At 46.7% G+C, this 15,914-nt stretch overlaps 1 protein-coding gene across 6 annotated transcripts in view; it reads left to right on the top strand.

The window, feature by feature from the left end:
- Positions 1-1,408: 1,408 nt before the first annotated feature.
- CLIP1 (CAP-Gly domain containing linker protein 1) overlaps positions 1,409-15,914 on the top strand; it is a 52,272-nt gene continuing 37,766 nt past the window's right edge. For 5 of the 6 annotated variants that reach the window (XM_081966614.1, XM_081966613.1, XM_081966615.1 and 2 more), the window contains exons 1-5: positions 1,409-1,557; positions 9,826-9,947; positions 10,740-10,907; positions 11,453-12,018; positions 15,011-15,135. In XM_081966614.1, the coding sequence (XP_081822740.1) occupies positions 10,814-10,907; positions 11,453-12,018; positions 15,011-15,135 (785 nt within the window). In that variant the 5' untranslated portion in view covers positions 1,409-1,557; positions 9,826-9,947; positions 10,740-10,813. Of the gene's footprint in view, positions 1,558-3,190; positions 3,452-9,825; positions 9,948-10,739; positions 10,908-11,452; positions 12,019-15,010; positions 15,136-15,914 lie in introns of those variants that run through there. The other variant, XM_081966610.1, reaches the window with a different exon arrangement.

The following is a 15,914-nucleotide window of genomic DNA, read 5'->3' as shown; positions in this document are numbered from 1 at the left end:
GAAAAAGGTGTGCATAATTATTATTCTTCCCCCTCCCCCTCTAACCTTGGGTGACCCTGCTCCTGATACCCAATGACCCCAAATTCTCTCCCGTCCTTGAAGACCTGATCATCCAAAACAGGCCCCATGGGGTTTTTTTGGGGGGGGGGGGAAACAAGTTCACACCCTCGCTTTCCAGCGATGAATCTCTTGATGTACAAAGCCGTGCCAAATATTTTATTGTGGATTCAAATGTGTGGTTTTAATTAAACGTTCAAGGCTGCTAGGGTGGAGTTAAGAGCGAAGCACGTCGACCTGAAGGGCTGGCTGGCTTTCACGATCCAAGTTTTTAATGGAATGGATCGGTTTGAGCTTCGTTCGAACTCGCCCAGCCTGCGACAGGCTTGCCTGGACAGGAGAGAGCCCCGGCTGTTCACGCCTCTTGTTTGTGGCTTATTTTGTTTTCTATCTTTATTGAGCGCATCATCAAATTTGCGATGTCTCCAAAGCAAATGGCGACCAACTTTTACTTAGTCCAAACATGGCGGCTTTTAAGACTTGTGGACTTCAACTCCCAGGATCCCCCAGCCCAAACTGGAAGTGGGGGGGGGGGAGAAACCTGGGAAAATCACGTCTCTCCCGGAGGGAAGAAAATGGGAGAGGAAGAAAGGCGAGGAGAAGCAGAAGAATAGAATTCTTTATTGGCCAAGTGTGATTGGACACACAAGGAATTTGTCTTTGCTGAATAAGCTCTCAATGTACATAAAGAAAAATAAAATAGAATACATTCGTCAAGAATCGTAAGGTACAACATTTAGTGATAGTCATAGGTGACTAATAAGAAATCAAATGATACTAGGGAACAAAACAATATCAATTTTAAATATACAAGCAACATGGTTATAGTCGTAAGTGGGAAGAGAAAGATACTAGGAAGAAAGAGAAGAAGAATAGTAATGCAGTCTTAGTAGATAAGGAAAGGAAGAAGAGGAAGAAAGAAAGAATAGTTGGAAGGGACCTTGGAGGTCATCTAGTCTAACCCTCCGCCCAAGCAGGAGGCCCTACGCCCTTTCTGACAGGTGGCATCCAATCTTTTCTTGAAAGCCTCCAGGGATGAAGTTCCTACGTCTGAAGGCAAGCGGTAGGTAGGTAGGTAGGTAGGTAGGTAGGTAGGTAGGTAGGTAGGTAGGTAGGTAGGTAGGTAGGTAGGTAGGTAGGAAGGAAGGAAGGAAGGAAGGAAGGAAGGAAGGAAGGAAGGGAAAAAGGAAAGGAAGGAAGAAGGAAAAGAAGGAAGAGGGAAGGAGGGAAAAGAAAGGGTCGGAGAAGAGGGAATGGGAGGAGAGGAAGGCAAGAGGGAAGAACGGGAGCCTCCTTCCTTCCCTCCCTCCGCCCGCCCTTCCGCAGTCCCCGCCTGGCGGCCGCCCCTGCCCTCCCCTGCCGCCAGGAGGGAGCCGCCAGCAGCGCCGCCGCGCCTCGCCTCGCCTCGCCTGGCCGGAGGAGGACGCGGAGGGAGGAGGAGGACGAGGAAGCGGGGCAGGCGGGCGAGGGAGACGGAGCGCAGCCCCGCCGCCGAGCAGGGTGAGGGGCTGGCAGGAGGCGGCGGGCGAGTCGGGGGTCTTGGCCGCTCGCGGCGCCCGGGAGGAGGGGCGGGGGCGCCTTTGTCGGGTCCTCGGGCGGGGAGGGGGGCCGAGCGGGGCCTTTCTGAGGCGGGCGGCGCCCCCTCCCCAATTCCTGGGCCGTGCTGCAGCCCCCTCCCCACTTTGGGGGCTCCTTCCCTCCCCTCCTTTGTTTCTGAGGGGGTGGGCTGGGTTTGGGGCTGGGGGAGACCTCTGGTTCCCCTCCCCGCCTCGTTTGAAAAGGGTCTGGGGTCTTTTGGGGGTTCAGGAGGACCCCTTTTACACCACCTCCCTTGGAGAGGAGCTGATGGCCCCCAGAATATGGGGGGGGGAAGAGAGGCAGCCAGGACAATGGGGGGAGATCAGGCCTGCAATGGAATGGGGGGGGCGCTTGAGGGAACCCAGGATTTGCTAGCAATTGCTCATTTGGGGTTAATTTGGGGTTGAGGGAAGAGAATTGGGGTGAAAAAAACTATGTTTAATTCTCTCCCCAAATTTGCTATGGCTGCCCCCCCAAATGGGATGTGTGTGTGAGAGAAAGCCAAGCTCTGGTTTTAGGGGGCTGTTTCGTTTTGGGGTGTCTGGGAGGGTGTGAAGGAGATTTGCCCGGGGGGGGGGGGCTTCTCGGGGGAGATTTCCCCACCTGGCCTTGTGTGAAAGGGGGGGAGGGGATGCTTATGGGTGTGAGGGTTTTGACTTTGTGGCTTTTGGGGGTGGGGGGCTTATGAGTCGCCCCGAGTTCTGCTCCCCCCCAAATAGCCACCCTGTGAATCTTTTAAATCAGGAAATAACATTAAAATGGGGAGCGTCTGGTGGTCCCTTTTGAGATCAACCGGTTGTCTGAAAAGGGGTCCCTAGATTTCTCTGGCTTTGGGGAGGTCCTTTCTCAACTTTGGCAAGTTGAAGAGAGGAGTGGACTCCAACTCCCAGAATCCCCTTGGTTGACTGGAAATCCTGGGAATTGAAGTCCACCCCTCTGAGAAACTAGGCCCGTTGGGACCCCTGGGCTAAATTAGGGGCACCCAGAAGTCAAATGGAGGGGGCCATTGCGGGTAGAGATGCCAGAGGGGTGCAAATCAGGGGGGCGCAGGCCCAGTCTTCCTCTCAAGGGGTCCCAATGGGGTGCAGGGCCAAAGAAAAACCTGGGGTCTCCACATTCTTTGGTTTCCCTCCTTAATTTGTCTGGAGATTGTGCTAGCTCATCTGATCTGCTGCCACATAGGATGACATCTGTGCTGCAAGGATAATAAAATAGAATAAAAGGAAGGGAAGGGAAAAGGAGGAAAGGGAAGGGAAGAAAGGGAAAAATAAGGGAGAGGGAGGGAATGAAAGAAGGAGAGGAGGAGGAAGGAAGGAATAAGAGGGAAGAAAGGAAAAAAATAGAGAGGGAGGGAAGATAGGAAGACAAATAAAGGAGAGGAGGGAGGGCAGAAGAAAAATAAGGGAAGGAAGGAAGACAAATAAGGGTGAGGAGGAAGGAAGGAATAAGGGAAGAAAGGAAGAAAAAATAAGGGAGAGGAGGGAGGGAGGAAGAAAAAGGAAGGAAGGAAGGAAGGAAAGGAGAAACCACAGAGAAGTGCCCCTCACTGCTCTGCCTTCAGATCCCAGGTCATTTTTTCTGGCCTTGGCCTGGCCAGCTCCTTGGGGTCAGCTGGAGCACCATCTGAAGGGGTGGGGGGAAGGAGATGCCGCAATCAACTGGTGTGCGAGTTCTCGCATGACATCAGTTGGGGGGGGGGAGCCTCATTGGCTGAAGACGGCGCGTGAAACACTTCCTTCCTGCCACGAGGGTTTAAAAGGTTTATTTGGGACGTCCTTGTCCAGAGCGGCCAGAATTTGGAGGAGGGGGCCCCCAGGTAGAGGATACCGAATTGCATGCCTTGATTTGCCGGCGGCTTAAATGCGAAAATGCATTTTTGTGTGTGTTGTGTTTCAGGGACTTTTTCTTGTGACTTCACTTTATTCTGTCACTCTGGGAGAGCGACAGACACGGTTTAAACTGCTATTTTGCAACGCCGGATGAAATCGCTCTGTTCAGTGGAAGCTGGGTTATTGTGTTGTGTTGTTTTCTGCAGCTCCTTTGGACTTTGTATATTAGTAAAAATTAAGATAGCGTAGCTTTCTTTTTCGTTTTCAGACGAGTAGATTTTGTGTCTTCTAAAGCAGAAGGTGCATTTTGTGCGGGAGGTAAATATGACCAAAAGCTATATAGGATAGCCTCGTAAATAATATTTAGGCTCTTGAGATAAGAATCCAAAAATAGTGAAGTTTTAAGGAATAGAAGCGGAGAAATTGATTTTGCAGTAAATAAAAACAGGCAAAGCAATTCCTGTGTTGTGTTATATCCTCTTTTAACCTCATAGATCTAGGGAGAGAGATTTATAACACTAAGTGTGCATGTATGTTTGTGTGAGATGCTATAAAAGGAACACGTTTGTTTCCTGATGCACTTTGAAATGGAGGTACCCGTTATCAGTGTTGTGCCAGAATTCAAAAAAATGTTTGGGGTTTATCTGGCCTTTGTCATTTTGGGAGCGGGCGCGCACGATATCTTTAGCTCTGCAAAAGAGGGAAGGCATGTGAAATTTAATTTTCCTAAGGGAAGTTAAGTAAGAAGCAGGCTAAATAAAATTAAGTGTTTGGAAAGCTGCAATTAACCTTGCAACTGAACTGTTTTACGGTTTTGCATTTAACCTCAACCATTTTGGATGACAAAGAATTACCAGAAATATTCTCATTCCCCCCCCACCCCCCCACCCCAGTCTACTAAGGAAACGTCTTACACTTGCGGTATTCCTATCTTAGAGGGATGAGTGTCTTCATAAAACCAAAGAGTTTCCTAAATAAGTGGAGTTGTTTTGCACCAACGAAGTAGAATCGTAACTTTAAAAAATGCTAGATTGGTTTCTGTGGGGGGTTGAGCCAGTTTTTGAGCTCCCGATCCAGAGGCAACTCCACACCCGTCTTCATTAAGCGTCGATGAAATCAAAATACAGGTTTTGTAACTCACGACGTTGCCGTGATGAAACACAACTGGAGGTGGTGGCACCGAAGGTATTTCTGCCCTGTGATTCATGGTTTTATTGCGTTGCCTCTTTTCCAGCAAAACATGATCAGCACAGGCAGAGTTGTCGTGATTCCCTAATGCAGATAGTCCTCGACTTACGACCGTGAGGAGGGGGGGGCAGAATTCCCATTGTTACTGAAGGCAGTTGTTAAGTGAGTTTCATTTGATTTTGGTGCTTAAGCGAAACATCGTAGCTGCTAACTGAATCATAAATATATGCCAGTTGCCAAATGCCTGGATTTTGACTGCCAGAATGCTGGGATGTTTGTAAGTCTGAGGACTGGTCACAGGTCACTCTTTTCAGTATTGTTGTAACTTCAAACAGTTGTTAAACAAATAGTTGTAAGTCAGAGATAGATATGTCTAAAGATAAGCAGACTTGCAATGGTGCATCGTTTTATTACAATCTCTTGCTTCGGGATCCTAGCCAAGATGTTCTTATAATACAGGTTAGCTCTTCGACTTACGACCGAGTTTTGCAGGAAAAAAAGGCTTACATGCTGACTAAGATATGGTTTTCCCAGTCGCAATGGATGGCTGTGAAGGTTGGACCCTAAGGAAGGCTGAGCACGAAAGAATGGAGGCCTTTGAACTCTGGTGCTGGAGGAGACTCCTGCATTGAGTCCCTTGGACTGCAAGGCCATCCAACCGGTCAGTCAACTCCCTGGAGAAGAGCCTCATGCTGGGAACGATGGAGGGCAAAAGAAGAAGAAGGGGACAGAAGAGAAGGAGGTGGCTGGATGGAGTCACCGAAGCAGTCGGCCTGAGCTTCAATGGACTCCAGAGGATGGGAGAGGACAGGAAGGCCTGGAGGAACATTGTCCGTGGGGGTCGCGACGCCTCGAACACAACTTCATGACTAACAACAATAAGATATGTCAGGAGAACCAATTTAGGCTGTTTCCACTGTTGTGTCTCCTGACCTGCTTGGGAGTGGCAGAAAGAAAATCTCCTTTCAACCCCCTGGCTGGTTGTTAAAAGCTTCTTGCCAGCTTCCCTTTCTTGACCCCTGCTTGAAATGCAGGTGGAAAATCTATAAAATTCACAGAGGCTTTGGAGACGGATTCTTCTCAGCTCCTTACTCAAAAGTTTTATCTCCTCTTTCCGTCCATTGCAGTTCTAGAAATTGGCAAAGGAAAGGAATCAGATACAGAGAATGGTAGAGGTGAAGATCAGCTTGTGGATGTTGAAGATTTGGGCCAAATGAAGAATTTTGCCCTTGATCCAAAGACCTTTTTGCTTGCTCTTGTGTTTCTTGACTTACAATCATTCAGTCACCATTCAAAGTTACAACAGTGTTGAGTGAATGATGGTGATGACTGGTCCTCAGAGCTCCACGTGAGTGTGATCTGGGTGCTTGGCAACCAGCGTGGGATTACAACCAATGACAATGCCCTTAGATCACGTGATTGCCATTTGCAACTTTCCCTGCTGGCTTCCCCAGAAAGTCACTGGGGAAGCCGGCAGGGAAGTTTGGAAGTTGCTGGGCGAAGTTTTACATCCTCTCCCAGCTCTTGCACTATTCAGGCCATTTCCCCAAGCCTCGTCAAGCGTCTCTCGCACCAGCCCCCTTGGCGACATTCTGACAAGCGAAGTCAACGGGAAAGCCGCGTCCAACAAAGAACAGTGTTACTAACTGAACAATGGCAGGGATTCCATTTAACAACTGGCAAAAAAAGGTCGTAAAATGGGGCAAAATTCACTTAACAAATGTCCCACTTAGCAGCATGAACTTTGGACTCAGTGGTATGTTGTAAGACGAGGATGTTTTGCAGTTAAAGAGAAGTATTAAGCTAAAGCACTTGAGGATATGAGAAAGCCATGCCCTCACTCATAAGCATTAAATAGATCTAGACAAATGGAGTCCAAAGTGTTAGCATCTCACACCTTAGTTCCCTAGACGCCGATCTGTGATTGTGTTAATTAAAAGTGGGAATTTCCCCCCCCATTTGTCAGTTACTCTTTTGAAATAGCGTCTGCATTCACGCGCAAAATTAGCACATTGTTTTATTATTACATGAGAAGCCGTTCTCAAGCCCTGATTTATTGGTCTGGTATCTCTGGACAACTTTCAAACCTGTTTATCGAAATATTCCCGCTGATGGTCTCCGATGGCCCTTTCAAACTCTACTTGTCTATTTTTAACAAGAGTTGTGTAAAAACAAGCTGTATTTTTCTATTAATAGCAAGCTGGGTGAGATTCAGAGACGTCAAGTCAGTCCAGATGCATGGGGTGACGTTTTTTTTGTTGCTGTTATTTTTATGCTCAGAGGTGCATATAGAAATTTCCTCCCCACCCCCACCCCCTTAAGCAAAGGCTTAAGCTTTGCTGGAAAAAAGAGGATTCTTGTCATTAACCTGTTGCTGTAGCAACAGTTACAATCCATTTCGGGCCTGATTTGCTAAAGCCAAAAATTAAAATGGTGAATTAAAGCGGGGGTCCCCAAACTTGGGCCCTTTAAGACTCGTGGACTTCAACTCCCAGAATTCCCCAGCCAGTTGAGGAATTCTGGGAGTTGAAGTCCACGAGTCTTAAAGAGTCCAAGTTTGTAGACCTCTGATTTAGAATAGAATAGAATAACAGAGTTGGAAGGGACCTTGGAGGTCTTCTAGTCCAACCTCCCTGCTTAGGCAGGAAACCCTACACTACAAATGGCTATCGAACATCTTCTTGAAAACTTCCAGTGTTGGAGCATTCACAACTTCTGGAGGCAAGTTAATCAGTGGAACAACTTGCCTCCAGAAGTTGTGAATGCCCCAACACTTAAATAAATGCTCCAACATTTAAATATTCTATTTAAAGAATAGAAATGGGGCCTCGTGAAAGGACAGCTTCTTAATCAATCTGGATTGATCAACCAATTGTTTAGGAGTCAAGCAAAATGGACCCACCTCTTCCAATCCAGTTCTTTGTGGTATTCCCCTCTTCAGTGGTATCTTGTCTTCCTTTGAGATATAGACTTCCCTTGTGTGAAGGTCTCTGAGTCCCTGAGGGGTGGGCTTCCACAGAAAATCCCTAGTTATGAATGGTGGTCTCCGCATGTTGGGTGCAAACAGCCAGAGCTACTGGTGAATAACCAAAGTCAGTAAGTTTATTATCTATCGCCTAAATGAACAACAGAGAAGGCTTCATGGTCTAGCACGAGATCCATGTCGTTGGTGGCTACACAGCGATGCTAAGCTAGGTCCTTGCTTGACGCCTCCTTCCAGCCTAGCAGGCAGTTTCCCAACACAACATTTTGAGTGTTTCCAGTTAAGCTTAGGGTTAATCCCTCCTACTTTTCCTTGCCTTACACCTGAATCCCCGAGGCCGCCCCTTTCTTCTTTGCTTCAAGACACGTCTCCAAACTCAACTCTTGGGCGAAGTTGACGCTGCCTACTAAAGCTAAGCTTAGGATACTTGTGGTTTCATTGAAATATTTCCCTTCTTATTCTTGCTTCTGTTCCCTCCTCTTACTTGCCATTCCCGGCGATAATAGAGGGATTGTTTCCTCCTTTGATGGTATGGATGGCATCAGGAACCTTCTATTCTCCCGAGGGATGCGGCTAACAAAGCCAGTAGTGTTGCGTGGCAGTGCCCGTCTTTCTGTGGTGGCATTCCGAGGAACGTGGTGGGCATTCCTGAATGCTTGGTGGGTGATGTCAGAGCCAGTGACGTCATAATACAAAAGGGAGGAAATGGGAGAGAATCAGGCTGGACTGTGCATTGTGGTGTTATTAATTAAAGAGCGCCAGCTAAGGGAATTCTAGGTTGCGCCCATCCAAACCCTCCTGAACCATTCAAGAATCCAGAATATCTTGGATGTTAACACTGCCCTACATATCAATGCTGGAAGAACTTCTTCACGGTTGAGGCCGGTAATGTTCACAGCTATCAGATCTTTACTTAGGCTTTGAGAAGAGGTTCTTGGACAACTGCAAGTCCTCAACTTACCTCAGTTCATTTCGGTCAGATCCAATTTGAACTGAGCCTGCTGTTTCGCCAAATCTTTCTCCCGGTGGCTGCTTAGCTCCAACAACTGCTTCCTGTTGGGGTCCTAAGGAGCCCAGGTGGGCAGGCGATGGGTGGCTGGGAGGGGAGGGGCAAGTAGAGGCCAGAGAGGCACCCCTCGACGTGAGTGACATCAAGTTGGCCACACCCACAATCATTTAAGACAGCCGGTGGCCTTGAATGGTGGGACATAAATCAAATTAAATAAGGAAGGCCACATAGCTAAAGGATCGATCTACAGCAGGAAGATTGGGTTGTGATCCCTGGACCTTAGCAAATAACCGTCCTTGGTCCAAATGGATAGACAGAATAAGTACCAAGCCTTCTCCAGCCCCGAGCTCTGTAGATGTTGACCTTGAATGTTGGGACTTGCAAGCCAACGAGGACATGATGGGGAGTAGATGTCAACCACAGCAAGGGTATAGCTAGCGTCTCATCACACAAGAAGAGGAGAAGGCACCTGTAGCTTCTCCGTCCTCATGGGCAAGGTCCTACCTTTATGAAACTTCCAGTAGTGGGCTTCTTCCAGCATTGTCTTAACACAGAAGTCTCCAAACCTGGCAACTTTTAAGTCTTGTGGACTTCAACTCCCAGAATTGAGGGATGCTGGGAGTTGAAGTCCACAAGTCTTAAAGTTCTCAACTTTTAAGTCTTATGGAATTGAGGGATGCTGGGAGCTGAAGTCCACAAGTCTTAAAAGTTGCCAAGTTTCTTTTTTAACACAAGGGCCTGCAAAACCTCGGCTGCCTTCCACTACTACTCTTAAGTCAAGTTTGAAGAACAGGGCTGAGCGAGCAAATGTTTCCTTCCCATCTACTCAAACCTCCTCCTCTTCCGTTTGGAAACAGCGACTGCTTGTTGTAAGCCAGCGATGGCCGTCTCGTTTTCCAGTGCATCACCCGCCCTTGTTTGCTTCTTCCCTGTTTCTTCAAATACCGCTCGGCTCTCGTGCAAATAATCCAGTTACTCGAAGCTCCTTGATCAGATGTTATTGTTGCTGCTTGTTGTGGTTCTGAGTTGAAGATAATCCCTTCCTTTTCTCGCTTGCGAAGAGTTCTTGCAAGAAAGAAAATAAATAAAACCTCCCAACACATCTGACCTACGATTTCTCTTTCTGCACGGGGCCTCCGATCCATCCAAATTATTCTGTGTTTTTTTCTCTCCCTTCCTAGCAACCAAAGAGGAGGAGGAAGAAAACCTCGTTTTATCTCCAAGGATCCGGACTGGGGCACCGCAGGGGGACTCTACAATATGCGAAGCCATCTCGTGATCTTCACCAAGGAATTCTAGCCCGGTGGGTGCGAAGTTGTGAGTTGCCAAGGGATCACAAGGGGCTCTGCTCGGCCGTCCTCAGGCCACAACTTTATGCCTTAAACGTGGATTTTTCTGGTGCTGGTGTGGAGAAGGGAAGGGAGGTTGGTTATCGGCTTCCTTGTTCTCTTGCCTCCTTTCTTGAGGACTTTTAACTTTTTTTGAACCAACGCATTTTAAAATGCAACATGTAACTTAATCTATAATATATATTAATATATCAATATTAATAGCACTCTGCTAAACCACTAATTCCCACAACACCGTTAAACTATTTACTAAGACTGTATTACTATTATTCTTCTCATCCTTCCTATGACCTACCTCCTTTTCTACTTGTGACTATAACCTTCTTGCTTATATCTTTACGATTTATATTGTTTTGTTTTGTTTCTTAGTATGATTTGATTGCTTATTTAGTATCCTATGACTATCACTAAGTGTTGCATCTTATGATTTTTGATGAATGTGTTTATATGTACACTGAGAGCTTATGCAAATTCCTTGTGTGTCCAATCACACTTGGCCAATAATAGTCTATCTATATCTATCTATCTATCTATCTATCTATCTATCTATCTATCTATCTATCTATCTATCTATCTATCTAGTCTGTCTATCTAGTCTGTCTATCTATCTATCTCGTCTGTCTGTCTGTATCTGTCTGTCTGTCTTATTTAGCTTAGGACGCAGGGATGGTGAGCAGAATTCCTTTGCAAGCTGGTTCGGAGGAACAGAGGTTAACGTCTCTCCTCTCGGTGCCCTTGATTGACAGGTTGAACCCGGAGGCGAGAGAGAGCGATCCATATGTTTGGGAAAAGATAGTGATTGCATTCAGACCGGCCGACCATGAGTATGTTGAAACCCAGTGGGCTAAAAGCACCCAGCAAGATCAGCAAACCAGGAAGCGTGCTGGCCAAAACAGCCACACCTGCGGCTACAGGTAAGGCCGTAAGACAATCATCTTGGGCATGGTAGAAGCCGGGACACACCTTCTCCGTGTCATCTCCGGTTTCTGTCGCAGTCTTCGGGGTTTAAATAGCTCTGGGAAAGGAGGGAGGGAGGGAGGATCGCAGCAGATAAAACTGGAGAGAGCAAAAAAGAAGGAAGTTAATTCATGAGTAATGTAGTTAGTCCTCGATTTACGGCTAATAATTGAGCCCCAGATTTCGGTCGCTGAGCGAGACATTTGTTCAGTGAGTTTCGCCCCATTTTACGACCTTGCTTGCCGCGGTTGTTAAGTGAATCACCTGCAGCTGTTTACATCAGTAACACGGAGGTTAAGCAAATTTGGTTTCCCTGCTGATTTTGCTTGCCAGAAGGTTGTAAGGCGGGTCAGTCACATGACCGACCCAATTTTATAACCTGCTTTGCAGCAACCATTAAGGGAAGCCGTGGTTCGCTATGGGCCAGTCTGTCGTAAGTGTAGGCCCGCTCTCGTTAACGTGGTGACCTATCCTTGACCCTCTACTTCTCCTTCTGTTTCAGCCTCTCCAGAAAAGACCCCGGCCGCTGAGAAGCCTCCCGCCACAGAAGCGCCGGATGAGTTTGTGGACGACTTCCGAATCGGGGAGCGTATTTGGGTCAACGGAAATAAACCCGGCTTCATCCAGTTCTTGGGGGAAACCCAGTTTGCTCCGGGCCAATGGGCAGGGATCGTGTTGGACGAGGCCATTGGCAAGAACGACGGCTCCGTGGCCGGAGTGAGATACTTCCAGTGTGAGCCCTTGAGGGGCATCTTCACCAGACCTTCTAAGCTCGCCCGGAAGGCCGTTCCCGAGGATGAGGCCAACGGGACCCAGGCGTCTCATGCCTCTCGGGCCACGTCGCCCACCTCCACCTCGGCGGCCAGCCTCGTGTCTTCTCCTACGGCAGCAGCCCACCTGCCGCCCACCGGCATACCTCAGAAGATGTCTCCTCTGGCCACCAAGGAGACACCCGCTTCTCACGCGACCAACCTCTCCAAAACCACCAGTGAATCCATTTCCAACCTTTCGGAAGCTGGGTCCTTGAAGAAAGGTGAAAGAGAACTCAAAATGGGAGACAGAGTGCTGGTAAGTTGTCGAGTTGCTGCTTTTAAGTTGCGTTGATTTGTTGACATTTTGGGCTTAACGCAACGAGCTTCAACCCCAACAAGATCCTCGCATTCCTCTGACATCTCCAGCTTCTCACACGGAGCTCTCTGTGGGATCCTTGGAGATCTCGCTGGTCAACGGAGGTCCCAGAGAAGCTTTGTAGATGCTGCACGATTGTGGTCTCTTCATCCACAAGAGATCTTTACCCTTGTAACTATGGATTAGTAGTTTGGGTTAGTATTTTGGAAACAGAGAATATTTTGTATGGAAAGGTAGCTTCTCAATCCTCCATTTGTTCAGCCCAGCATCAGCCAAAGTACGCTATTTATGGAGGCCTTTCAAGAGACGTGGTTCTCTTTAGCTCATGTGGTTCTCTTCTCAGCTCAGTGAAGGCAGGAGAGATGGTTGAAAAAGGTCCCGGATTTTGTGTTTTTAAAGTCTGTGGAGAAGGGAAGCTGAAAGGCGTTGCATCTACAACACTATTTGTCAATCTCGGCATATTTTAAGACTTGTGGACTTCAGTTCCCAGAATTCAACGCTGGCTGGGGAATTCTGGGAGTTGAAGTCCACACATCTTAAAAGATGCTAAATTGAAGAATATTGTTCTAGATGCCTTTAAACCATCTAATCCCGTGATGGCAAACCTATGGCAAGCGTCTCCAGCTAGTCTTCATGGGTGCCGGAGCACCGGAAAATGGCTGGAAAAATGGCCAAAAAACAGGCCATTTCTGGGCTGTTTTCAGCTCTTTTTTGCCCCAAAAAACAGTCTGAAAACGGCCCAGAAAATGGGCCCCAAATGGCCTATTTTTTGGACATTTTCAGGCCATTTTTGCCCCTGAAAACGGCCAAAAAAATTGGTGAAAAAACAGGCAGACGTGCGCCGGCCAGCTGGTCTTCGGGTTTCCAGCATTGGGGCATGCAAACAAATTCTAGTTTGGGCACTCGGTGCTAAAAAGGTTTTGCCATCAGTGATCTAATCTAATCAGGAATTGGGTGGTTTTTTTAAGTGCAATGTCAACAAAAGAAGGAAAGATATCTATTTCTCTCAGCTCCACTTTAAGGAAAGAACGTTCTGTTTTTATTTTAATTTTCCAGTGCACCTTGATTCATCCTTTTAGCCATAATCAGGTTGCAAACCTTTATTATTTTCCTTTCTTCTACTTACCATCCCATGCCCAGTCGCGAGGGTGGGGGCGGGGGGGAAATATAAACGCCTGGTGATCTCAGTCAGCTGTTTTGGCTCGTTAGGACTTTGCATCACCCCCTCTGCGTTGCGTGGTGTCGTCATGCTTTTCTAAAAAAGATTTGGCAAAAGCTCTCGCTGCTCTTTCATTTTTTGTTAGCACTTTCTCTCCCCCGGATGTGAGTGAAAGTCACCAGGGTAGCTTTTTTTCCAAAATGTGGTCAGGATGCCCTCATTTGGGGGTAAATTTACTAAACTGGGGAGGGGGACCATGAATCATTGCAGTTGTTAAGTTGGCAACACGGTTGTTAAGTGAATCCCCATGGATTTTGCTCATCAGAAGGTCGCAAACGGGGATCAGATGACCCCGTCATAAATATGAATCAGTGGGCAAATGTCTGAATTTCGATTCTGTGATGCTGCCACAGTCGTAGGTGTCGAAAACCTACGTCATAAGTCACTTTGTTTTAACTTTCCACGATCACTAAACGAACTGACTTAGCAAATGAAATGTTGAGCTCCGTTGTGGTCCTAAAATGAGGACTAACCTCTCCGCATGATGCAGAAGCCCATTATTTTGGAATATAATTATTTCTGGGTGGAGTATGACGACGCCTTCGCCTCCACTCACCCTGTGTCTGCAGCCGATGAAAAGAGCATTTTTAATCCACCCATGCAGAATTGTATTTCTTCTTCTTCTTTCTTTCTTTTTAAACAAAAGCAGATTAAGTTTCTCTAAAGAAAACCACTTTGAGGAATGACCTCATTTGTTGGTTCAGTTTGGCCGCTTCCAGGTAGGCTGAAAATTGCCGTGTCTGCAAATCTCGTGCGCCAAGAGGTTGCTTGCCTTTTGGGCACGGTAGGTAAAAAAAAGATGCAGTCAAAGGGAGATGATTCTTTTAGCAAGGTTAATGGCGATAAAACCGTCCTGCATGCAAGATGTTACCCAAACATTAAAGGGTTTGTTTTCTCTTTGCTGAACAGGAGAAATGAGTTTGAAGTTAGCTGCATAAAGTAGCGTTTCTCCAGCTGGCTGGCTGGGGAATTCTGGGAGTTGAAGTCCACCCATCTTCAAACTGTCCAAAGCTGGAGAAACATAAATATAAGGCTTATGTGAATCCAGCTGTGCTTGTGGCTGTATGCTGGCGGCAAAGAAACCTCCAAACTACCAAATAAACTAAAGTAATAAAATAAAGCTTCACGCTTTTGGTTAATGCCATCGTTTCCTCGCTTGGTCTTCAATCAAGGTTAAACCATCTGAACTGTTCTTGGCCAACGTAGCCGGCCGTGTCTCTGGCCAAAGCAAACACATTTCTAAAATAATTCATGCGGAAGAGGAAATCCTGAAGAGCTGGTTATTATTTTAGGTTTGGCCTTTATTAGAATTGGCTAAAGTTTGCAGTCTTTATTTTTGGCGAGGTTTTGGCCTAGTGAGCAGAAAAATATAATAGCAGGAGCGCCAATTTTAGTTTTGGTTCTAATATAGCTGGAGGATATTTTTTTTAAAAGGTGGTGCAAAATTATTTTCAACTTTCTTTCTTTTTAACTTTCTTTTCAAATTTCTTTTTAACTTTCTTTTCATCTTTATCTTTCTCTCTCTGTTTCTTTCATTCTTTCTCTATTTCTTTTTTTCTTTCTCTGTCTCTCTCTTTTCTCTCTCTCTCATCTCTCCTTTCTCTCTCTTTTTTCTTTCTTTCTTCCTCTTTCTGTCTCTTTCTGTCTCTTTTCTCTCCTTTCTTCCTTCCTTCTTTTCCTTCTTTCTCTCTCCCTTTCTTTCTTTCTTTCCAGGTGGGGGGAACGAAAGCCGGCGTGGTGCGTTTTTTGGGGGAGACGGATTTCGCCAAGGGGGAGTGGTGCGGTGTTGAATTGGACGAACCCCTGGGCAAGAACGATGGCGCCGTTGCTGGAACAAGGTAAGATCCCATCTGGCTGAGAATCGGGATAGGCTGCTTTCAGATCAGCCCGCCCTGACTGCGTTCCTATTCTCAGTTTCATTGGACTTCGTTTTGGGGAGGGGGCTATCTCCTGGTTCCTCTTCGGGGGTTTCTGCCTCCTCTTTTCCGAAGCAGGAGGATCGTGAAAAAGGGCGACGATGAGAAAATACCTTTGGAGTTTTGGGGTATAGCACAAAGAAAGGGAGCCCATCAGCTTCAAGAAACTTCTTATCCTCCTGTTGCAAAAACAGGGCTAATTGTCCATACATGTTGCATCCTTTCCTTCCAATCTCGTTTTCTGGATTGTCTGACTTGAATAGACACCCCCCAAAATTCTGTTTCCGTAGCATAAAGCAGTTTTTCTTAACCTTGAAGACGTGGACCTCATCTCCCAAAATCCCCCAGTGTTTTTTTTTTAACCATGGCAACTTGAAGACAAACAGACTTCAATTCCCGCAATTCCCCAACCAGCATGGCTGGCTAGTGAATTCTGGGTGTTGAAGTCCACAAAACTACTACAAACTAAAGTCTCTTTACAAAATCTGGGAGTTGAAGTCCACGCTTTTGGTTCTGTGAGTTAAAGTCCACAAAACGATTATAAACTAAAGCCTCTTTACTAAACTCGCACAAACGGACAGATATCAAACATGGTGGGGACAATAATCCATAAATAACCCTACCATTTCTTCAAGTAGGCTTATAATTCGCTAAGACAGTGTTTCTCAACCTTGGCGACTTTAAGTCCTGTGGACTTCAAC

Source organism: Natrix helvetica (genome assembly GCF_964273705.1).
Source record: "Natrix helvetica genome assembly, chromosome: 14".
Taxonomy (NCBI): domain Eukaryota; kingdom Metazoa; phylum Chordata; class Lepidosauria; order Squamata; family Natricidae; genus Natrix; species Natrix helvetica.
The sequence above is the reverse complement of the archived record's forward strand: the minus strand, read 5'-3'. Positions and strand labels throughout refer to the sequence as shown.